This window comes from Halichoerus grypus, chromosome 3 (assembly GCF_964656455.1).
Source record: "Halichoerus grypus chromosome 3, mHalGry1.hap1.1, whole genome shotgun sequence".
NCBI lineage: Eukaryota > Metazoa > Chordata > Mammalia > Carnivora > Phocidae > Halichoerus > Halichoerus grypus.
The window spans coordinates 4215359-4240586 of NC_135714.1; the positions used below are offsets into that span (position 1 = coordinate 4215359).

A 25228-nucleotide genomic window follows, 5' to 3' on the forward strand; every position below is an offset into this window, starting at 1 on the left:
TCAGTAAAATCATACAGTATGTGTCCCTGAGTGAGTACCTGATTTCACTGAGCAAAATGCCCTCCAGACCTGTCCACACTGCAGCAGGTGTCAGAATGAATGTCCTTCCGGTTTACGCTTAATATTCGTTGTGGCATGGGGCCACACTGTGTTCATTACGTATACTTTTTAAACATGCTGCCATCTTAGAGTTTTTAAGTGTTGCATGGATTTTATCAAACCAATCACATCTTCTTGTAAATGAGGAAAGCGGAGCCCAGAGAGGGGAGGAAGTCTGCCCATCACCTCGGGCTGAAGCTTTACCCAACCTAGCACTTCTGTCCTAAGTGATCTCTTTTCTTGTGTAAATTAAAAGTGTTATCTCCTTGGGACCCCTGGGTGGCTCAGTCAGTTAAGCATCTGCCTTTGGCTCAGGTCATGATCCCAGGGTCCTGGGTTCAAGTCCCACATCGGGCTCCCTGCTCGGCAGGGAGTCTGCCTGTCCCTCTGCCTGCCGTTCCCCCTGCTTGTGCTCACTTGCTCTCTCTCTGACAAATAAATAAAATCTTCAAAAAAAAAAAAAACCAAAGTGTTATTGCCTTGAAGAAAGCTACCGGGAATGGACAGTTTTAGTGGAAATATACGCTTTTGATGGAAAATTACAAATTTCAAAATATTTAGGCATCCACCAAAGTTCAGGATCTAGGGCTCCAGGAGGTAAAAAGAAAATCTCCTGAAAGACACGAAATCTCGTGCCGTCTTACATAACCAACATGTGCAGATTCCATTACCTCGTTTCTTGGCCTGAACCACCATTTCTTCATACTGCTGCCTGTGTTTCTGAGCTTCTTCAGCTGGCTTCGCTGGGAGGTTTCTTGATAGAAAATAGAGGATTTTCACTATTATAAACATCAAATAAAAGTCTTGGAAAAATAAAACTTGAAGAATCATTTACTAAAAAAAATGAAAAACTCAAAAGACCAAAAAACTACATTTGTTAAGATGACCCAATACGCAGCAATTTCATAAACTAAAAATATTTATTTACAGAAATAAAACAAGCTCATTATTAAAAAACCCTGAAGTAGAAAGATTAGTAGAAAGAAAGGAACAGTTGCCCACAGCTCCCATCAACGCTGATCTCCCAGGATTCTTCAGTCCGGCTCCAGGGCAACCGTGCGCTGACCACAGGGCACCCCAGCTGTCACAGTGACCAGGAAGTAGGGACCCTAACGGCAAGTGTCGCGCATTTGGATGAATCCGCTCCCCGACCAGTTTCTCAGGTGTATGAGCTTTGTTTCCACTATGGGCTCATTGAGCTCATCTGTTTTGTTTCTTTTACATACAAATGTGCATCACAGTTCTGAGCATCTAAATGGGTGTCCAATTTGATTCCTGGGTAAAAAAACTCAAATGCACAGGCTCTTCCAGAAATGTGCTGGTGAATTTGCGGGTGCTTGACACCTGGGAGGCGGCAGGTCCCACTGCTGTGCTCCTCACACAGAGCAGCCCGCGTTCCGGCATATTCTGAATGACCACCCGGCTTTCTGCCGGAGGGCATGGTGCCTTTTTTTAAAAAATTTTATCTATTTATTTGACACAGAGAGAGAGAGAGAGCACAAGCAGGGGGAGCAGCAGGCTCCACTGAGCAGGGAGCCCAACGCGGGGCTCGATCCCAGGACCCTGAGATCATGACCTGAGCCGAAGGCAGCCGCTTAACCAACTGAGCCGCCCCGGCGCCCCGGCATGGAGCCTTCTGACAGTGCTGGGAGGGTGGTCCCGAATGGGCTCTTTCTGGGTCCCCATCCATCTTCCTATTCCTGCACGGCAGGACTCTCCCCATCCACCACACGGCCACAATTCCCACGGACCGAGTTAACATTAGGAGACCCGTTTCTGGGTTAGGCATCCGACTTGATTTCTGCTCAAAGTCGTGATCTCGGGGTCACGAGACTGAGCCCCGCCTCTGGCTCCGCACTTGGCATGGAGTCTGCTTGCGATTCTCTCTCCCCCTCTCCCCCCACTCACATGTGCACGCACTCTCTCTCTCTCTCTCAATAATTAAATAAAACCTAAAAAAAAGAAAAAAAGGAAGAAGAAAACCCATTTCTTCTTCAGATTTCATCAGTTTTAGATTTCAGGGTAGGCAGGGACCTAAGGAACCACTGTTTTAACAAGCTCTCTTTCTCCCTCTTTTCAAAGCTGTAGGATCTTTCTATTCAAACACAATGTTCATGGAAGCTCCATACTTAAGGAGAGACAATCTGTGGCCTGGGACAATGCAGCAGTCCCTTCACCTCACTGAGACCCCCAAAGGCGATGTGTGAACCAGTCATCAAAGCCCATCTTATCCACCGATGGACACTAGAGGGAGAGGCGGGCCTGGTAAGATCACTCAGCCCACGTACCGCCGACCCCCAAGAAGCCAGCTGGCCAGGCCAGGAGCTGTCCTACGACGCTGGGATGCCCCCGCAACACCCCCGTTGCAGGACACTTCCCTGCGCTTCTTACCGTCAGGAGCCAGCCCATAATTTACAGTGGCTACTTAGTATTTCTAAATGCTAAATTAAAATGAAAAACCACCTCAGTGGAAAACCTTGGTCAAAACTTCTGTGTTAAAGGACGGTTTTGCAAATCAATTCTTTATTATTATTATTATAGCACACATGTTATAGGAAATAATGGGGAACTGAGGATTTTAATACGTGCTAGGGCTTACTCTTCTTCCCTCTGGTGACCTGAGCTCTTTTGTAACACAGAGGTGATCAGCAAATTGTACTTATCAACTCGAGCAAATGTTCTAGAGATTCTTTTTAAGACTCACGCTGGGGGGCGCCTGGGTGGCTGAGTCGTTAAGCATCTGCCTTCGGCTCAGGTCATGATCCAGGGGTCCTGGGATAGAGCCCCACATCGGGCTCCCTGCTCGGCGGGAAGCCTGCTTCTCCCTCTCCCACTCCCCCTGCTTGTGTTCCCTCTCTCACTGTGTCTCTCTCTGTCAAAAAAAAAGACTCACGCTGGTCTGTCTTCCAGGATGAGTGCGGTGGTGGACAGTGGCTCAAAATCAAGATTCTTCCTCACATTCTGCTTTGGAGAGGGTGGCTTGCTAGGTCGTCCAGCCTTGTCTTCATATTCCTGGGACAAAGAAACAAGGGGTAACTCTGGACCTCGCCAGTTCTGATATTATGAAGCCTCTCTGAGTGCAAGAAAGCAGTTTTTTAATGAAATCTTTCAAGTCACTTTGAGGATAGCACATCCAAAATACTTCCTTTTCAGAAGGACACACTGGCAACTAAAGGGGTCATACAGCTCTGCAGTGAGGACTGCGGCCTCCCCTGCTGCTGGGGGAGGGGGTGGTCACTGAGGCCCACCATCCCAGCAGTCCCACCTCAGGCTTTCTGCGCTGCTCCAGGGAAGAGGTGTCCTCTGGCTTCTGGACAATGTCAACCTCTGTTCGTTACTGCAGTGACCACTGGGAAGCTTGGAGCCAGAGCAATAGCCAACTCCAGCATTCATCTGACCCCCTGGCTTCAGCTCCTACCCACTTCCAACCAAAATTTCAAACCCCTTTCCTTTTATCTCATGGCATTTTATGTATTTTTGTTAGCCCTTCAAATAGTTTCTGAAATGAGGAAAAGGTTAAACATTTTTTGGAGAAGATGATTAAAAGTGTTTCTTTTCACAGATATATATTTTTTATTGAAGTACAGTTGACACACAATGTTACCTTAGTTTCCGGTGTACGACACAGTGATTCGGCTTCTCTGTATGTGACCGGTGCCCACCACGAGTGTGGCGGCCACCTGTCACCATACAACGCTCTTACAGCATCACCGCCTCTGTTCCCTGTGCTGGGCCTTTCGTTCCCACGACTTATTCATTCTATAACTGGAAGCCTGTGTCTCCCACTCCCCTTCACCATCTAGTCCCTCCGCCCCCATCTGGCAACCATCAGTGTGCTCTCTGTATTATGGATCTGATTCTGCTTTTTGTTTACTCATTTGTTTTGTTTTTTACATTCCACATATATGTGAAATCAGATGGTATTTGTCTTTCTCAGTCTGATTTATTTCACTTAGCATAACACACTCCAGGTCCATCCACGTTGTGCAAATGCAGTTTCATTTTCTTAAAAGCAGAAACATAAAAAAAAAATTCTTTAACATCTTTGTATGAAGCCATGACTGCAAGTTGTTACATAAATATTTGTGCCATGAGCAGCCTCACCAGCACTGGGTAACTAATGTGTCCCTTGGTCACACCTGGTGACCCACATTCCAAATGCCCAACCAGAAGAGTTCAGGAGAGTCAAGCAAGCTGGGACCAAAGAGCCTAGCTTCGGAAACAGCGTGTGCATGTGCGCGTGCGTGTGTGTACACGCTCTTAGCCCTCTGCCAAAAAGAAAAAAAGAACCAATACTTTCTTATTGCCTATAGATGAGGCTCTCGGGATCCTCCCACGTAAGGGAAGACAATCTAATTGGCAAGACAGGACAGACAAATGAATAGCTAACCCAAGATTTAAATAACCATTCCAGATAACAACAGAAGCAATATCATGAGTGGAAAGCAATTAATTGCAAAATGAATTAAGTTGACACTCACTGCCAAGGGGGTTGTTACTGGTAACATGATTTGGCCAGCAATTATTCTCTCAACCACAAGAGCCTATAGAAGCTTCTAAAAAGTAGAAAGGTATATTTATTTCCTCAAAACACACAGGCTGTGAGAAGGGGCACACCAAGAAGCAGGTGGGTGGGGCAGTTTCTTGCATCTGGGGCACAAGATTAGATGCCATCACGGTCTACCAGGAAATGGTCCCACAGAAATACCAAAATGACTTCTGCCTACCCCTAAGTGGGAAAACAGACTCCCTTTTTCATCGCGTCAACACCTGAGCACACACTGTTTCAGGCACTCAGCTGTGACCTAACACAGCACCAAGCCACTGGAAGCTTCACATCGAGCACCAGGATGTCAAAGTCTTGGATTTTATAGACAATCTACCAGAAGCTGTGTGTTGAGCAAGATTCTGAGGCATGTTGCATTTTAACAAGAATTAGTAATGAATGCCCTGTAAGGTGCTACTCATCTGCTGACCATGGTCTAGTGAACCATATGCCAAGGCCAAAGATGACAAGCCCCAAGTTAAATGTCCCAGAATGTGGACACCCATTTCCATTTGCTTTTGTGTGCTTTACACATACTGTCTCATTCTATCTCCGTAACAATCTCCATGGCAAGTCTCACCCCATTTTACAGATAGGGTAACTGAGGCTCAGGGTGAAGTGTCTTATCCCCAAGTACACAGCCAGCAAGGGGCTGGGGTTGCCCACTCTGTGCCAGCCCAATCTCTTTGTGAATACACTCAAACACGTGTGCAGTTTTAGAGGGAAAAGGCCCAGTCCTACACAGGTTAGGTGTGGCCCCTGGAGCCAGATCGGTGTGGGATAAAACTCAGATCCACCAAGACCCAGCTGTGACCTCCAGCAAAACACTTACTTAGAATCCCTGAGCTTCATGTCCGCATGTGCGGAAACGGAAGGGAAGCCATACCAACCAGATAGGACTATCTAAGGAACAGGGAGAGGCTTGGCGTACAGGAAGTTCTTGATAAAGCGTAGCCCTGGCTGCTGAATGCCATTACCCTTAGACCTGAAACAAGGGAGGGAGGGAAGGAGGGAGGGAGGGAGGGAGCGAGCGAGCAAGCAAGCAAGCAAGCTAGCTCTTGGGCCAAACAATCAAGGAGCCTGCAAAGTCTACAAACAGCACAAACACAAAAAGGAGTAAAGTTAACCAAATGCCTTGATTTGTAACCAAAAAATATCAGGTCTCTTCAGTTAGCACTCCGAAGCTCTGTTACAACAACAAGTACAAACAGCTCCGTGAATGAGCAGAGAGCTTTGCGCGGACGTGACACACACACAGGTCACCTTCCCGCCAGCCCTCTGTGCGAGGAGCCACCACCTCTGTCCCCATGTCACAGAGGAAAGGTGCAGGCCCAGAGATGTCAGCGAATGGCCCAGCTGGGGAGCGGGGGGCTGGGATCAGAAGCCAAGCATCTGGCTCTGCAGCCACAGTTTCCAGCACTCTCCAGGATGCATGAGAGACGCTCACAGACATGATGTGGAAGTAATTCAATCACTCACATTCTGTCTAAAGAAAGCTTTCAACCATGACAGAAACCTGTAATATTGAATTAAGGGCAGATGTAGGGCAAATACTTTTGTTTTAATCACACAGAGCACTGCATGATTAAGACAAAACAAAACAAAACAAAACAAAAACAGAGGCGGCCTGTCCTGCCCATACTTGAAAGCGAAAGGAAAGCCTTTCCAAAACTCCCAACAGCATTGCAGGTGTAAATGGCACTGGAAACGGTCGCAGGTCTTGCTTCACACCTAGTTCTTCCAGAGGCTCACATGGAGGTGTCAACAGTTAGCTCATATTCCCAATACGACAAACCGACTTCAGAAACCAAAAAGGACTGACTGCCCTTTTCCGCCGCGCGACCGCGGCCACCATGGGCCGCACACCCGCTCCCGAGAAGGGCCCGATCCAGCCGGCCCTGCCTCACCGCCCAGCGTCCCCACCTGGCTGAGGATACGGAGGAACAGATGTACACACTGGCTGAGAAGGGCCTGACTCCCTCAGGAACCGGTGTGATCCCGAGAGGCTCATGTGGCCTTGCCCAAGTGCTTTCTGTGACAGGCAAATAAAACCTGGAGAATTCTGAAGTCCAAAGGACTTGCTCCTGATCTTCCTGAGGATCCCTATCATTTAATTAAGAAAGCTGTTGCGGGGTGCCTGGGTGCCTCAGTTGGTTGAGCGTCTACCTTTGGCTCAGGTCGTGGTCCCAGGCTCCTGGGATGGAGTCCCGGCATTGGGCTCCCTGCTCAGCCAGGAGTCTGCTTCTCCTTCTCCCTCTGCCCCTCCCCCCTGCTTGTGTTCCCTATCTCTGTCAAATAAATAAATAAAATCTTTAAAAAAAAAAAAAAGAAAGCTGTTGCTGTTTGAAAGCAGCATGAGAGGAACAGAAAGGATAAGGATGCTAAACTCCGGCTCATTCTGACCCAGAGCCGTGTTTAATGGTTGGCTTGATATTCGTAAGACCAAGAGAGTCCTGTCCCTTCCCCTCAGTTGGAAATACGAGTCACCCACAGCCTCTGCCCTGGTTGCATAAATTTGTCTACGCACTCAAGCAATAAAATCATTGTTTAACCAGAAAAAAAAAAAAAGAAGGAAAAGAAGAATCCTTTGGGGGGATGGGCGGGAGGGCTGCAAATAAAGCATCCCTGGAGAAACAACTTTTGGCCATGACTTATCAGCGTTAGGGGTGGCACGTGATGGGGTAAGAGCCAGGTCTCTGGAAGCGAACAGTGAGTTGTAAGCCTGGTTCTGACCTGGGGCAAGTCCTCTTGCTCCTCACTCAGCCTGCTTCCTCATCTCTGAAAAGGCATCAACCGTGAAGGCTCCTGGGAGGAGGTGAAGTGAGGCCCGTTCCACAGCTGCCACTAAAGCGTGAGCCCCTTCTGTGGGCCAGGCCCAGCCTCAGGCCAATCTATCCTCACAAAGTTTCTCCTCTTCTTGGGACCCCTACGGGATCAAGTTTTGATGAGCCTGCAGGCTGCTCAGTACAAATCACCCTGCCAACACCCTGCCCAGCCACAGAGGGAATTGAGAACAGGGTTTTTCAAAGTTCCAGTGATAAATCCATTTAGGTGGTCATGTCAACATTTTCTTTAAAAATCAAACAATTTAAAAAAAACGCAGAGTCCACATAGTAAGGACAATTTCTTTCAGCTCTATCCTAGTTACCAGTTCTATCCTAGTTATATCTGCGTCCAGAGTTTCAAATTGTCTGGGGAGGGGGGGAGGGATGGGGGTCAACAAAGTTCACAAGCCACTCATTTGTAAGCATGGTAGGTCACAGCCCCTGCCCTGAGGAGTTTACCACGTGGACGAACGCCAGCTAGAGCAGCAAACAAACCTGCCACAAGGAACCAGGGGCTGAGCTGTGGGTGTGGTCTGATGACCCAGCAAAGGGTCAGGAAAAAAGCCAGGAGGCAGGAGCAGGGCCCCAGGTTCATTCAGGGACCGTAAGCAAAACAGATTTAGCAGGCAGGAGGAAAAGGGAAAGGGACCTCATCTGTGAAGGGACCACACGGGGTCGGCACTTGAGGAGACCCAGACCTCAGCCTTGAAGGGCTCTGGGAGAGGCAGTAAGATGCCGGCAGAGCTGATGGGAGCAGATCAGGAAAAATGCCACAAGAGAGCAAGCCCCAGGACCGATGTCTACGGCTGCGGGAATCAAGGAAGGCATCTCATAAAGGGTGCCATACGAGTGCACAAAGGACAGGGAAGATCTGGGCTGGGTGCGGGAGAGGCATCCTGACAGGGCAAGCAGCAGCCAAGGGACACACTCGGGCAGGCTCATCCGTGGGTCAGGGCAAGGGCGTCATGTGGGCAATGATGCTGAGTCGAAGTCTCAACAGCAAGCTACCTAGAGCTGGTGGGACTAGTCCCAAGAGGGAGAAGCTGGGCTTGGTGCAGAGCTGGAAAGTAACCTGTGAGAGGCGTGACGAGCCCGTTAGATGCGCCCCACGCGGGATCCACATCCTGAGTGTGATCGGAGCAGTGCTGAGGGCGAGAATAAGGGTGACAGCCTCCTGAGGTAAGTGTTTAACTTGCCATTAAAAAGGAAAACCAAAAGGTGGCCTCGAGAGACATTTGTTTTAAAAGGACGAAGATCAAGCTTCTCAAATGATGAAGAGAAAGCATTCCTGGCAGGACGGCAGGAGGGGTCGTCAATGCTACCGACAGCGCCAGGAGCGCGTGGCCAGAAATGGAAGCCCCCTGACTGCCTGGAAAACTCCGCCGTCAGCCAAGACCTGTGCTTCAGTCCTTGACTCAACTGTATACTGTGGCAAGGTTAGCCGTTCCCAGCAAGACAGCTGTGGTCCCCATACGATCCACATGAGCCACCGTCCACGGCAGGGCAGCAGCCACACCTGCACAGGCCGAGGGCCCGGGCAGCCTGCAGGGGAAGCGCCGGCGCGGCGGCAGGCCTGGGTCTCAACCTCAACCTCAAGGACCACCACCGGCAGCGTGACCTTGAGCGCATTCCTTCGCCCTTCCTGTGAAAACAGATTACCGTAAGAGCTGCCGCAGGTGCCCAGAAAATGGCTGGGAATTATTTCCGTTGTCGTGTTACTAAAAAATTACCCTTCTCAGTATTTCCCACTAGGAGGGGTACTCAACAGGGCCGTGGGGAAAATGCCGCGACAGGGAAGCGCCTGGAAGGCCACAGCTGGTGTCACACTTTGCCATCGGTAACAGGCAGTTCTGGGGGAGAGGGGCGCTGGTCTGGACATTTTCGGAGGAGTGGCCTGTCCAGGTCTCACAAGTGCTCAGCCTTCCGGGAGACCGTCCTGGTGGCCACGGCGGCCTGAACTCACAGTAAAGAGGCCCCGAGGACCTCCCGGGCTGCTCCCCCGGCAGCGCTGTCCCAGAGAGCGTTCTCCACCTTACCGGAGACGGCGTTTGGGAAGGCAACCCTCGGGAAGCTCTTCTGATTGTCGTGCTCCTTACAGAACACGCAGAACGCAGAAGTTAATGTGCGGTCTGCCGAATGCAACGTGAGAGGTGGACTGTGGGTTTTACCGAGCCCGGCCGCTGCTGCCATCCGCCCAAACGGTGCCGGCTGCCCCCTCCCGCCCCCCGCACAAAGGCTTCCCCCAGGACCACGGGCAAGGCCCCCCGGGCCCGGGAGAGGGGGGCCGGGCCTGGCCCGAGCCGAGAACAGGCTGCAGTCCCCTGCGCGGTGACAACAATCAGGACGCGGCGGCGCCCCCTCGGCCTCTCACGGCCCCCACTAACACCGACCCTGGGAGAATATCTCGCAAAACCGCACACACAAAGCCTGCTGGGAGGCACGCGGGGAGCACGGCGGCCGCGTGCAAGGCTCGGCTCGCCGGAGCAGTCGTGTGCAACACACACACACGCACACGCACCCAGGCGCACCCACGCAGGCGCCCGGGCCGGTGGGCGGGCCGGCCGCACTCACCATGAACGCCGCGGGGCTCAGGGGCGCGCGGCCGGCGGCTCCATGCCCGGGCGGGCTCGGCGGGCGGCTCCGGGGACCTCGGGCGGCGGCTCGGACGCGGCTCGGCGGGCGCGGGCGCGGGCGGGGGCGGGGGCGGCAGGCCGCTCAGTGGCGCGCAGATGCCGCGCCGCCTATCCGATCGCGCGCTCCGTGTCGGCGCGTCAGGCCTGGCTCGCGGGCGAGGGGCGCGCGCTGGGGGCGGGGCGGGCCCAGGGCTCCCGGCTCCCTCCGCCCTCCCCCCCCGGGTGCACACCCGCCGGCCCGCGGCTCGCACCGAGGGACAGGGACCGTGCCACCGCAGCGCAGCAGCATCGCGCTGGGAGCCGCACGCTCCACAGAGGGAGCGGCGAAACCCCGCACGCGCAACGCTCTGCTGCCGAACGCTTTTTAAAGTAAGAATCCTGCGTCGTGCTCAGCGGGGAGCCTGCTTCTCCTCTGCCGCTCCCGCCACTCTGCCTCCTCGCGATTCCGCTCTCTGTGTCGAATAAACAACATCTTTAATAAAATAAGAAACCTGTATTACCGGAAGGAGCTATGTAAAGCGTCCACACGACCACGCTCCGGGTAGTGGGCTACGAGCAACTTTCATTCTCTGTACGGTTGCTCATCTTGTTTCTGCAGGCGGATGCGTTCAGTCCGGACGTCAGGCCGCACTCCGAAACCCATCCCGATGGAAACCGGACTCACGACGGCGCCGGGGTCGGTGGAAGGGGCGTGAGGCTCCGCGCGGTGACACCGCCGACCCGTCCGCGCGCACTCCTCCGAGCCAACCGAGAGCGCGTTTCAGAAGAGAGCATCCCACTGTTTGTAAATCGATCTACAGAAATCTTTAAAATCCGCGCAGGGGCAAAATTCTTTCTGGGCAGCCCGTGGGTCCAACGTCCAAGGGCTGAACAAACTCACTGAGACAACGCAAGACTCCCCTGGGGTGTAAATTCTAAGTGCCCGGACCAGGAGGACCGGGCCTTCCCCAGCTGGTTTTCTGGAGAACAGCACTCTCAACTCGCCAGCCGAAACTTCCTCACTCGGAAGAAGCCTATGATACCACCCCACTATACTCGGAAAGACGGAGGAGGAGGAGGAACGGGGTGTATGTGCAGAACCTGGAATGGCCTTGGTCACTGGCAGGTGCAGCCATCTTGGAAGAGTCTGGCAGTCCCCTACACAGTCCAGTCCACCGACCACGCCCCTGGGAACCTGCCCGAGAGACATAAAACGCTCGTCCGCAAAGAGACTTGATGCAAATACTTGTAAGGCCACCGCACATGAACGGAGGACACTGATGGACAGGAAGCCACCATGGACGCAGGCTACTATGCAGGCAAACCCCAAAACATGACCCGAAGTGGAAGACCCACCAAAGATAATCTGCAGGATTCCGTGTCTGTGAAGTTTCTTTAAAAGGCAAATCTCTAGAGAGAAAGCAAATTAGTGTTTGCCTGGAGCTTGAGGAGGGAGTGGAGACCCACTCCAACAGGCCTGAAGGAACTTTCTAGAGAAAAGCATCCTAACACTGGAGTGCGCGGACAGTTGCACAACTGCAAAAATTTCCTAAAAATCACTGAACATGGACAACGAGGAATTTTATGGTAATTATACTTAAATAAAGCTGTTTCAAAAAGTAATAAAAGGATAAAGGGGGAGAGGTTGATTCTGGATGGAAGGATTAGGGAAAGCCTTAAGAGAAATTACTCAAAATTTGGAAGACAAAAGCATTGGGGGGTGGGGTGTCCTTTCAATTCATACCTGGGCACTTTTAACACATCCACCAGAAGTTTATTCAGTCCTCCAGGAGGATGTGTCCCTGCTACTTATTACTTTATTAGAGCCCGGAAAATGTGATAGACACACTAACTTGTACATTGATGTCCAATAGAAAAAACTCCAGAGGTTTTATTTTCTTCTCCCCACCAGTCTGTTGGTTTAAATCTAACCTAACAATCTTATTCTAATTCTTTTCTTGTTTTTATGCCAATAAATACCTAGTTTCTCGAATGCCCTTACAATCAATTTTACCATCTCACTCAACTTCTCAATGTGTTAAATGCATCTTTGACCCATGGTTGAAGGAAGGAAGGAAAGAAAAGGGGAGAGAGAGAGAAAGAAAAAGAGAAAAAGAAAGAGAAAGGGAGAGAGAGAGAGAGGGAGGGAGGGAGGGAGGGAAAAAGGAAAAGGTGAATGTCACAAAAAAATGGCAGAATGACTGTTTTATACTAAGAGAATAAAGGAACAAAAAACTAAGGGCAATACACAAGCCTGACTGCATTCTGGTTCATGAAGAACAGTTCGGTGCAACTGGGGAAAAGCAGAATGTGGTCTGGTCGGGAACACGGTCACGGTCAAATGGAATTACTGATCCTTCTCCTAGGTGTGGTAACAGCCTCATGCTGATATACGACAATGTCACCCTGAAGACCTGTATGCTGACGTATTTAGGGGTAAGATGTCACAATACCTGCAACTTACTTTCAAATGATTCCATTTAAAAAAAACAGAGGCACGATAAAATGAATAGCCTCATGTCAACGACTGTTCAATCTCAGCGGAGTATATACGGTGCTTACTGAATTACTCCTGGAACCCTTCTGTAGGTTTAGAGTTTTTCTTCACACCAAAAGACACTATGCAATGGCTGGTGACCATCCTTCAGATCATGTCCTAAATAGTCACTGGCACAGAAGCTGCCCCTGCCCTGCCCGCCGGAGCCAGAACAAGGCCCCATCATTCTCTCCCAGCATCAGCTTCCGTTTGCTCACAGCACTAATCACACTTGTAATTACATGTTTATTTAAGATGTATTTCCCTCTGGGCGCCTGGGTGGCTCAGTCGGTTAAGTGTCTGCCTTTGGCTCAGGTCATGATCCCAGGGTCCTGGGATCGAGTCCTGCATCAGGGTCCCAGCTCAGCGGGAAGTCTGCTTCTCCCTCTGCCTCTCCCCCTGCTTGTGCTCTCTCTCTCTCTCAAATAAATAAATAAAATTTTTTTAAAAAAGATGTATTTCCTTCAGGGGACCAGAAAACCTATGAGAGCGGGGACTCTGGTGGTCTCTTCACCACTGAAGGCCAACAACATACATGGTACAGAGGACACACGGAGCATCTGTGCTATCAGTCATTTCTCCCTTCTTTCCTTCCTCCAGCCATCCACGCACTTCTGGTGCTTGGCCCGAGGAACAAAGATGAACACAGTCCCTGCCCTCTGCATCACTCACAGACCAGCAAGCAGACAACAACTATACCACAGGGGTGCTCGAGAAACCTCCCAGATTTCCAGAGCCCCAGGAGGCAGTGGACCGGCCTGCGGGCTTACTGCTGGCTTTCTGGAAGCAGTTCCTGGAGCCAGAGAGGACTAACACCATAAAGCTCCTTTCTCACAGATGAGGGGGTTTTCTGCTCTCCATGCCTCCTAGACACCTAGGGCCGCATACGCTTTAGTAATCAGCCAACCTCAGCCCACAGTCTCACCAAATTTAAATACGAGAGAGATACGTGTTAAGCATGTGTTAAATATGCATTAAGATATGCTTACCAAAACATACTGCTTATCTCTTCTGGCAGATTGGAGCCTGCAAGTTACTTTAACAGGTTTCTATTGCATTATTTTAGAATTGAGGACCACTTACAAAGTTTTAACTATATATTATACCATGTGATAACAGGTTGCCTTTTACTAAATTTTGAAACTTAAAGCAAAAATCAGAAGTTAACAGAGCCTTTTTTCCATCTCAGTGTGGCTTTAGATCCACCTTCATCCGCCTAAAGAACTCTTCCTCCTGAAGTGTTCTGAGCTAACCAGAGCTCATTCCCAGGCTTCCTGTATCTCTATCAGCACAGGGGATTTGCTTATTTGATTAATCTATGACATCGTTGTCTTTACCCTCTGAGGTCAAGGAGGTAAGACCGACCCACTTGTTCAATGCAGCAGCCTAGCAGAGATGCTGACAAACCCAACCTTGCCGAAGACCGCTGCGAGCAGGGATCAAAAGGTTACCAAAGGAACAACTTCCCAGTCCTGGGGACTGGTTAAGTAAAATCACATTACACAGAAGGCCACTTACTTAGTAAAAATGAGATCCTGAAAGAATATTTAAGGATATGGGAAAATGCCTATGTTGTCATAAAAACATGAAGAAAAATGCCTACAAAGTGGTATGTATTGGATTTTGACACTCATTCATCCACTTAACAAATATGTATTAACTACCCACTAAATCTTGGCACGGTTCCAGGCCCTGGAGATAAAGCAATGGTTGAGCAAACAAGTTCTAGACCTTGCTCTCCTGAGTTCGTAGTCTAGCAGGGGTGGAGAGGCAGGCAGTAAAGAAACAACTGAGCAAGAACTTAAGATGGGAAATAGCAGAGTCCTGTGACCATGATGACCGATGGGGGTGTGCTGGGTGGTTATTCAGACAAGGAGGGCAGGGAAGACCTCTCAGAACATCATCTCGGAGGGAGCCCTGAGCTGAGACCCAGTGAGCCTCATTCAGTCCTAACAATCCCATAAGGTAGGGACTGTGCTAGGCTGAGCGATGGCCCCCACATAAAACCGTGTCGGAATCCCCAGCACCTGTGAATGTTACCTTCTATGGCAGAAGGGGCTCTGCAGGTGTGATTAAGGTTATGGACCTTCAGATGGGGAGATTATCCTGGATTATCTGTGTGGGCCCAAAATAACCACAGGTATCCTTAAGAGGGGGACGCAAATGAGGATGTGACTATAGAAGGAAAGGCCATGTGTCCACAGACACAGAGGTTGGAGTGAGGCGGCCACATGCCAAGGAATGCCAGGAGCCTCCAGAAGCTGGAAGGGAAAGAAGAGACTCCCCCCTTTCTAGAGCCTCTAGAAAGCCCAGCCTGGCCAACGCCTTGATTTTGGCCTGGAAGACACATTTCAGACTTCTGACCTCCGAAGCTATAGGAGAATAAATGTGTGTTTTCAGCCCCCAAGTTTGTGGCACTGTGACAGCGGCCCCTCCCCTACCTCTTTGTCCCCAAACACAGCACCTGCAGCTCTGAGGGGCCTCTTCGGAGAAGCAGCAGATGGGAGGTGGCAGGGCATGATCTGAACCCAGGCTGTCTGACTCCAGGGCCTCTTAACTGCCAACTTCTCTGGTGGGCTGCCTCTGAACCAAGATTTCAGTTTCCTTCACCGGTGCTCCCTTCACGGGCCCGAGGCCACATTAACGATCAGACCCAGGCATGAGACCAAGGAATAAATGTAGCACTCGCCTATTACTTCTGGGAACACCACGGGAGTTTCTAGTGCCAATACGAAGGCCCCATCCAAAGTGCTTCCACGCCAACGAGATGTCTTTTAGAAGTAACACTCTGAGTTCAAGTTAGACAAGTCACTTACAGGGAGGTGTGGAAATTGCCTCAGTCTCCACCAATCTGAGGTTTCTCAGAGTCCTACGCAGTCGTCTATGAAGAAGCATAGAATATGCCACCCCAAACATGCCACTTTGGCACACTGATTGTTCTGAATTCAAGTTTCTCGAGAAACAGTGAGTGCAAGGACACTCTGACCTTCCTCTGTCCCCCTGAAAGCAGGAATAAGTCTCCCGTGTGGGAGGTACCCTCCCTGCACCAGGAGGGACAGAGGCGTCCTTGCCACCAGAGACAGGGAATTCAGGGCCAAGAAGGCTGCGTAAACAAACCTTTTACGTCTTCACTAATCTACTACCCCAAGTCCAAACCCCCTCATCTTGTCAATTCTTTACAATTTCACTGTCTCTTTGTCTAAAAGGTGTTAAAAGCCGCCTGCTTTGGTCACTTCTTTGAGTTTCCCATACATACAAAATTAGTTTTTCTCCTGTTAATCTGTTATGTCTGTTTCATTATTAGACGGACCAAAGAACCTAGAAGGGGAGAAGGGAAAATTTTCCACCCCTATACCTGCTGATTAGGCCTCCTCAGGCAGCCTACTGTGCACTGGGCCCTGCACTCCCCACTGGACCCGTAGGGCAAGCCAGCCAGACCTGGGCCCCTCGGCCACTGGAAGTGTCTCTCCTGCTGCTCCAACTGTGTTTGAGAGATTACAAAATACTTGAAAATCTCAGTCTTCCACTGGGAACTAGATCAGTGGAAGAGCAGTATTCTTCAGCTGTCACTGTTTTCATGACAACACATTGAACTGCCCAGAGAAGGGCAAAAGCATTCGAAAGCTCCCAGGGGCCATCTGTCCGGGTCTTCCTAGGAAGCTGCCTCCGTTCAGCTGCTACCATGAAATGCATCTTTCTGGTTCCAGTGACAGGACGGGCCACCAGAACGCAGACGCCATCGCCAGAGCCCAAGGTCAGTGGGAAACTGGCTTCAGAACACGGGTGGTGCTCTCCAGCTCAGCACAGCCTACGGCATCTTTAAGTTGCTTCTTTGTCAATCTCCTGAGTACCTGGCGTGTGCACACCGACGAGAATGTGCACAACTCACACAGCCTATGATTCTGTAGTAACTGTATTTACGTGGATGAAAAATGTACGTACGTACTCTGGGAGGGTGGGCACTAATCTGTCAGAGACTCCCACCAGGAGGGGCTGGGAAGTCTTGGGGTACAGAGGGCATTCCTGTTTTACCCTACCTACATTGATCATTTGGGTCTTTTTTCATTAATTATTTTCGTCATTTGAAAAAAAAAAAACAAAACATTTTTTAAGCCACTTCAGATGGAATTCAAGGCTGATTTTGCCAACTGCAATTTCCAAACCACATCGAACATTCCTGCAGCAAAGCTGGTTGTTGTTTTTTTTTTTAATCACCCACAAGAGTGAAGGTGTAGCCATGAGGTTAGACCAGAACAGGAGGAGCCACTGACCTTTACTGAGCTCCCAATGGATGCCAGCCGCTGCCCCGGGAGTGCCTTCATCCTACTTGACCCTCCCAAGCACAGGCTAGGTGCACATGATCTTTGCAGAGTGGGAAACCGAAGTTTGGGGAGGCAGTCGCTGGCCCAGGGCCACACAACTGACTGTGGACAACAGAATCAAGACCATACTCGGGGACCCGTGATCCCAGTCAGAGTCCTCTCGTGGTCCCCCTGCCTTCCCAAACCGCAGACCTCTGACCCCTGCCCTGTCAGAGGCCCCCAGGGAAGATGTGCAGGAGAACTAACACGTAGGCTCCTGTTCCAGAATCCCTCTCTCCTCCTGGGAACCACGTGGGCAGACAGATGGGGAATTTATCACTTCCACATTAGGAAAAATAAGCAAACCATAAGAGGCACTATGTGCTGGAATTTCAGTTTATATCACTGAAAGGCACTTGAAGTACAAGAGCTACACTTCTCAGAATAAATTAACCATTACCACAACAGTGGGAGACAACCTATCCCAAGAATAAACACAGAGGTCAAATGCAATGACCTTGCCATTTCCCCTACAGAAACTTCCCACCGCTTCCTTTCCCTTCTCATCCAGAAAGGCATGATGTACAGGTTTGATAAGTATTTAACCTGCTTCTTCTCCAAAAACCCAAATTAAGGGGGACTGCACATGTTTTGTGATCATCTCCTGAGACTCACCTTCCACCAGAAGGTCCCTGTTGCATACAAACATGCTGCCTAGCACCCTGACAAGCCCAAACTTCCAGAACAGGTTCAGCTTCCGACAAGGGATCGCCACAGCTGTCTAACGTATCCCTCTTTCCTCTGGCCACTGGGAAGCTCAATGCCAAATCTGTAGTGTGCCTCTGGAGTTACATGAGACCTCGTGGGTTGTATTTTGGGACATCCATTCACCCTTGGCTTCATCTGGCTATCCTGTGCCCAAAATTCCTCAAATTTTTCCTCTATCATTCTGCACACATTTTTAATATTGTTTTAACTGTTTTTTTTTTTTTTAAGATTTTTAAATTTTTAAATAATCTCTACACCCAATGTAGGGCTTGAACATACAACCTGAAGATCAAGAGTTGCATGCTCTACCAGGGAGCCAGTCAGGTGCCCCCTACACACATTTTTAAAGAGTATTTTTTTGGACTGGGACGCCTGGATGGCTCAGTTGGTGAAGCGTCTGCCTTCAGCTTGGGTCATGATCCCGGGATCCTGGGATCGAGTCCCACATCAGGTTCCTTGCTCGGCGCGGAGCCTACTTCTCCCTCTGCTTCTGCCCCTCTCCCTCTCATAGATAGATAGATAGATAGATAGATAGATAGATAGATAGATAGATAGATAGACAGATAGATAGATAGATAGATAGACAGAATCTTAAAAAAATATCTTTTTTAGAGTAGACATGCACATACAGAACAAAATCCAAAAGGTATGAAAGGGTATACAGAGAAAGTAGGTTGCCCTCCTCCCTATCTCCCACATCCCCAGTTCATTACCCTCTCCAAAGTAATTCTATCATGATCAGTCGTATAAGTATCCTTCCATAGAGAGTCTCTGCATCTACAAAGATATGCATGTACCTTTATAAATACAGAGGACACTCACAGAATGGTTATTCACTTTGCTTTTCAAGAGCTGCACTTTATTTCACTTAGGGATTTAACCAAATCCCCATTGCCAGGCATTTAGCTTGCTTCCAACCTTTGGTGCTGCAATCCATACCCTTAGCAACCAACATTTTGCTTACATACTGATTCATCTCTAGGATGAATCCCTAGAAATGGAAACGCCCTGATGGACTCATTCATTCTTCATTATTTTTTTTTTTACATTAAAATAGCTTTTTTTTTTTTTTAAAGATTTTATTTATTTATTTGACAGAGAGAGACACAGCGAGAGAGGGAACACAAGCAGGGGGAGTGGGAGAGGGAGAAGCAGGCTTCCTGCGGAGCAGGGAGCCCGATGCGGGGCTCGATCCCAGGACCCTGGGATCATGACCTGAGCCGAAGGCAGACGCTTAACGATGGAGCCACCCAGGTGCCCCTAAAACAGCTTTTTTGATGTACATAGTTCTACGACTTTTAACAGCCACCACCAACCACCACAGAACATAAAGTTCTACAACTTTCCTCCAGCCACCACCACCACAACCAAGATGCAGAGCCGTCCTACCATCCCCAAAACCTCCTCCCTGCTCCTCACACCCTAGGCCCTCCCTGGCACTACGGCTCTGTATTTTCAAGCGTGTCACATACATGGAATCGTATAGCCTGTCAACTTTTTGAGATTAGATTCCTACACTCAGATAATACCCCTGAGACTCACCCAAGATTGTCAATATGGGGGATTACACTGAGTGATTTTCAAATGCCAAACCAACCTTGCGTTCCTGGCAGAAATGCCACTTAGTTGTGGTGTATTGCCCATTTTTTTTTTTTAAAGTATTAATGGATTCAACTTGCCAATATTCTATTGGGGATTATGTGTGTCTTCGTAAGGGACAGAGGTCTGAAATTGGCTTTTTTTGTACTGCACTTGTCTTGTTTTGGTATCAGGGTAATACAGGCCTCATAAAATGCATCAGGAGGTAGTCTCTCCTCTAAAATTGATGTTATTTTTCTTTAAATACTGGTAGAACTCACCAATGACACTCCCTGGGCTTGGAGATTTCCATTTCTTTAATAATTAGAGGATGATTCAGGTCATCTATTCATCTTGGATGAGTTTTGGTGATTTGTGATTTTCAAAGAAATGGACCATTTCATCTAAATTATCAAACTTAAGAATGTGGAGTTATCCATGACATTCTCATCATTGTTTTAATTTCTGTAGGGTCTGTGGTGGTATCCCCCTTTTTCACTCATCTTATTGATGATTTGATTCACCTCTCTTTTTGTCAGTTCTGATCAATTTTCTTCATCATTTCAAAGAACTAGCTTTTGGTTTCATTATTATTTTTTCATTTTCAGTTTCATTGATTTCTGTTCTTATGTTTATTATTTCCCCCCCCCTTGGCTTGCTTTGGGTTTATTTGCTTCTTTCATGGCTTTTAAAGTAGAAAATCAGATTACTGACTGGAGACCTTTGTTCTTTTCTAATATAAGCATTTTAATGCTATAAATTTCCTTCTAAGCATTATATCCCACAAATTTTGGTATGTTCTATTTTCGTTCAGTCCAGAATATTTTCTAACTTTGTGACCTCCTCATTGTCCCATGATTTATTTAGAAGTGTGTTACGTATTTAATTTCCAAGTTTTGGGGAAGCTTCTTGCTATCTTTGTGTCACGGCTTTATGATCTAATTCCACTGTGGTTAGAGAACCTATTTTGTGTCATTTTAATCCTTCCAGCTTTATGGTTTCTTTTATAACACAGGTTATGGTCTATCTTGGTGAATGTTGCATGCACGCTTGTCAAGAATGTGTGCTGTGCGCTCGCGGGAGGCCGAAGTATTCTCCAAAGGTCAGTCCTGCTGGCCGATGGGTGATGGTCAGTCCTTCTGTGTCCTGGCTGATTCTGTCAGTGGTCCATGGATCACTGTTTAGAGAGTCAACACTCTCTAAATAACTGTAATAACTGTGGACTTGTACACTTGTTTCAGCTCTGCCCTGCTCCATGCATTCCGTAGCTCTTGTGGGTGCACACACATTCAGTCCTTCTGTCTTCACTGGGTAACGTCCCGCCTTGTCCCTGGGAACTTCCCTTGCTCTGAAATCTACTTTTTCTTATGCTACTCTATCTGCTCCATCTTCATTCTGACTAGTGCTTTCGTGGTGTATCTTTTCCCATCCTTTCATTTTAACCTACGTATTTTACATGTGAAGTGAGTTTCTTTTAGACAACACACATTTGGGTCTTTTTAATTTTTTCACCCATTCTGACAATCTGTCAGGATTAGGCATTCAGACACACAACTGGTGTGTTCAGACCATTTATATTACCATAATTACTGATATGTTTCAGTTTATCATCTTGTCTGTTTTACATTTTTCCTTCCTCTATTTGCTCTTTCCTGCCTTGATTTGTTTTTTGAACTTTTTAGAATTTCATTTTAATTTGCTGTGTTTTTTACTCTTTGTATAATTTGGTGGTCGATCTAGGGATTATAATGCATATTTAATTTTTTTACACTCTTACCACCATATATATCCCTCTATGTGACACCTACAGACATTGAAAACCAGACGACGGTCTCATCCTTGCTGTCAGTAGAACATGTTTTAAAGAGCTCGCTAAGACAACAGGGGTCCACTGTACCTACCTAGACCCTCACTGTTCTCCTGTTCTTCCTTCCAAATGTTCCAAGTCTCCTTCAGGTGTAATGACCTTTCCGTCTGAAAAACTTCCTTTAGCAACTCACTGAGTTAGATCTGCTGGCAACAAATTCTCCCACTGTTCCTTCATCTGAGAGCGCTGTGTTCCTTCACCCCTGCAGGGTATCATGCCCGACAGAATTTGGGACTGAGGGCTCTTTTCTTCCAATACATTAAAAATGGGTTTCCGATGCGAAAAATCATTCAAATTGTCATTCCCCAATAGGTAACGCATTTTCTCTGGCTGCTTGTCAGATACTTTTTGTCTTTATTTTCAGCAGTTTGATTATGATGTGTCTGGGCATGGGCCTCTGTGGCTTCCTCCTGTCTGGAGTTCACTGAGCCCCCCTCTCCCTAAATCTGTAAGTTTAGATCTTTTGTCGGATTTAGGACGTATTCAGACATTATTTGTCCAATATTTTTTTCTGCACCCCATCTTTCTCCTCTCCTTCTGAAACCCCAAGAGCACAAACGTTTGACCTGTTAGTACTGCCCCACGTGTCCCTAAGGCTCTGTTCATTTTTCCTCCAATCTTTTTGCTCTGTATTGTTCAGATGGAATGGTTTCTATGGACCTGTCTCAAAATTTACGCACTCTTTCTGCTATCATCTTCATTCTGCTACTGAGGCTATCCAGTTAGCTTTTTATTGTTACTGTTATTTTTCATTAAAAAGTTCTGTGTAGGGGCTCCTGGGTGGTTCAGTCGGTTAAGCATCCGACTCTTGATTTTGGTTCAGGTCATGATCTCAGGGTCGTGAGATCGAGCCCTGCATCGGGCTCCGTGCTGGGCGTGGAGCCTGCTTGAGATTCTCTGTCTCTCCCTCTGTCTCCCCTCACCCACCCAGCTCTCTCTCTCTCTCAAAAAAAAAAAAAAAAAAAAGTTCCACATAGTTCCTCCTTATATTTTCTAATTCTTTACTGATACTTTCTACCTTCCTATTTCAAGAACGTTCCCCCTTATTTATTGGAGCATTTTTATAATGGCTGCTTTAGAGTCTTTGCTGGATAATTCACCAGTACCTGTGTTATCTTGGTACTGGTGTCTGTTAATTATCTTTTCCCACGGAAGTTGAGATTTTCCTAGTATGTCTGAATGGCATCCTAGACATCTTGACTATTGTGTTACAAGACTCGGGGGTCTTGTCTAAACCCTTTGGAGAATGTTGACATTTTTATTTTAATAGACAATTGATTTGGTTGGATTCCAGCCCCATGTTCCAAATAGCCTTCTGTGGGTTATGGCTCCAAAGTCAGTTGACTTTGCAAAGCCTTCATAGCACCTGTTGACTATAACCCCCATGTGCACCGCCCAGTGGCCAGCGTGGGTCCTGGTCTACTCCCAAAGTCCAGTTTTCAAGTCTACTGTTGCTAGTTAGGGTCAGATCCATGTATCCACAACTTGAGAGTCAGCCTCGGAGTTCATAACAACCTTAAAGGTCACTTTCCTGAGCTCTTCCTCTCCACAATGTCTCCAGAACTTGCAGATTTCCTGGGTCACCACTTTTCTGGTTCTCTAGCCAGACACACACCTCCCACAACCTTGGGCCAAGTGGTAGGAGGAGAGAGAATAGGGCATCAGGGGTCTGCCCCACCTTCTTGGGAATAAACCTCCTCTAATCAGTTCCCCTTCCTTAGAGTTTCAGGCTCCTGCTGGCCCGTTTCTGCTGCCAGAAGACTGCATGGGCGCTAGGGAATGAGAAAACAGAGAAAAGAAAAAAATGAAAAGTAGGGTTTCTGCATTCTCTCTGAGTGTGAGAGTACCACTCCTCAGCACGAACTAGAAAGGCTTTCCTAGTGCTCTCCAACACCCATCTAACCCACCTCTAATACCTAGTGCTCATTAACACCCATCTCTGGGTTTTAGGATACCTTGAGTTTGGCCTGGGGAATATCAGAGGGGAAAAATGGTAAAGTCAATCAACTCAGAGGTATTCTGAATTGTGGTCTTTTTCCCCCCAGTCCACCTGCCAGTTTGATAGCTGTATTCATCAGGAGACAGGTTAGAGTATGCTTACTCCTTACCCAGAACTGGGAACTGCTCTGTTCTGTAAACTGGTTCAAACCCATTTTGAAGATGAAGGAAGTTTTCTCATTGTTGTTTTAGAATTACCTGCAGGCCCATCACCAGCCACCTGCACTGACCATCCAGGCTTGTCTTTTCTGCAGTTTTTGATGATTTATGCTTTTCTGATTACCCAGACTTCACAGAACCCAGAGGTGAGAAGAATGAATACCACTTCAGGCTGTTCTGGATTTGCCTTCTTCTGGGATTCTCTCTTTCATATCTAAGAGCTGACTGGAAATTCCAGAAGGCCGTCCAACACGTTCCAGGTTATACAAACACATGTATGCTTCTTGGCTCACAGGACATGTTTTATCCAGGACAAGGAAGCCCGCAAGCCCGTACTCCCTATGGTGGTCCCTGCCCGTCAGCAGCTGCGCAGGACAAGGAAGCCCGCAAGCCCGTACTCCCTATGGTGGTCCCTGCCCGTCAGCAGCTGCATCAGCAGCTGCCAACAGCACACTGCCTGAATCCCTCAAGTCCATGTTCCCAGTGTTACGTCTAAAAGATTCACAAACTCTGCTCTGAAGCATCCCCCAAATGTGTGCAGCCCTGAGCTCCTCCCACATCTCCTCAAATTACATAGACTCACCTTTACTTTTTAAGTGGTCTTTTCTTCAAAAAAATAAAAATAAAAAGACAGTGCATGAGAAAATTACTGAAAGGAACAATACCAAAATGCAAACAGTGGTTATTTCAGGGCAATAAGACGCCAAGTGTTTTCTTTTTCTTAATTTGCTAACGTCTTCTACGTCTTCTACCAATTAATATAACCAGGATAATTAAGTATTGCTAATTTATCTTTACAAATCCACCCCCCGTTTCCAATAGTTCGAGCAACTGAGGAACAGTAAACCACAACTACCTCACGCCAGGCGATGGCAGTGAGATCTTTTAATAAGACTTCCTCCTCACAACATCACCGGAGCATCGAAATTCCCCAGCAAATCACTGCTTCCCAAACCTGGCTGCACATCAAAGTCATGGACAGAACGCAAACATAAACAAAACGCCAGTCAGCCTGGAAGGAGGATGTGAGAAGAGAGAAGTCAAGAACAACTCTCAAGTTTTAGACCTGAAGAAGAAGGCTAAGTCCATCGCCTTCCAAAATGGGGAAACATGCAAAAGGAAGAGGCCCAACGGTACGGAAAAAAACAAAGTAAGAGTCAGACAGGAAGTGGCTGGAGGACACCCAGTGGAGCACCCGGCCGAAGTCTACAGTTCAGGGATGAGGTCCTGGCTGGGAACAAATGTGGGGGCGGCCAGTGGAGCCTCGAGTCCAGCTGAGGTCTCCTAGGGGGTGACCACAGACAGAGAAGCACCTGAGAGGCACTCTAAAATCTAGAGGGCACCCCGCAGAGGAGAGTGTGGTGACCTGGAAGTCAAGGTCAGAAAGGCTCGCAAGGAGCAGAGGAGAGGTTGATAAGACATGGGATGCCCCTTGGACTTGGGAACGGGCGGTCACTTGAAAAAACCAGTGGTGCAGAAACTCTAGGATGGCCACACGCCACCTGCCTTCACAAGGCTTATCACAGCTGCAATTACCTGTAGAGTTAGGGTGCTTTAATCTCTGCCCCCGATCTACGGTAAGGTCCAACGAAGGCAGGGGCCACATAAGTCTTGCCCTTCACTGTAATCCCAGGACAGACCCCCACAGTGGCTCAAATCTGTGGAACACAGGACTGTGGAATCCAAGAAGGAAGGTTCCTCTTTCTTCACAAGGCAAAGGGTGTGCTGCCCCGATGGGCCAATGTGGCCAGAGCCCTGGCCCGTACAAACCCGGTGACAGGAGACCCGAAGACAGCTGTCTTCAAATGCGTTCTCCCTGTCTTTATTCTCGGGGACCTCTCCAGTTCACCAGCAGCTGCCACAATGTGTATCTAGTGTACTTTGGACCATTTATTTAACCTGTTGTAGGCAAAGATGGCTATTTGCCTCTTAATATCCA

General features: G+C 48.4%; 1 protein-coding gene, 1 long non-coding RNA gene and 1 pseudogene across 5 annotated transcripts in view; 2 read left to right on the forward strand and 1 right to left on the reverse strand.

The window, feature by feature from the left end:
- The window catches only part of TBC1D14 (TBC1 domain family member 14), a 104898-nt gene that overhangs the window by 30292 nt on the left and 49378 nt on the right, over nt 1-25228 (reverse strand). For 3 of the 4 annotated variants that reach the window (XM_036086208.2, XM_078068349.1, XM_078068350.1), the window contains 2 exons: nt 2993-3111; nt 771-853 (listed from right to left, as the gene is read on the reverse strand). In XM_036086208.2, the coding sequence (XP_035942101.2) occupies nt 771-853; nt 2993-3111 (202 nt within the window). Of the gene's footprint in view, nt 1-770; nt 854-2992; nt 3112-10041; nt 10161-25228 lie in introns of those variants that run through there. The other variant, XM_078068351.1, reaches the window with a different exon arrangement.
- Nucleotides 6499-7181, forward strand: LOC118532184 (small ribosomal subunit protein uS15-like; annotated as a pseudogene).
- On the forward strand, nt 10263-13070 carry LOC144381319 (uncharacterized). Its single transcript, XR_013446262.1, has 2 exons — nt 10263-11669; nt 12449-13070. It is a non-coding gene; the product is annotated as an uncharacterized LOC144381319 (long non-coding RNA).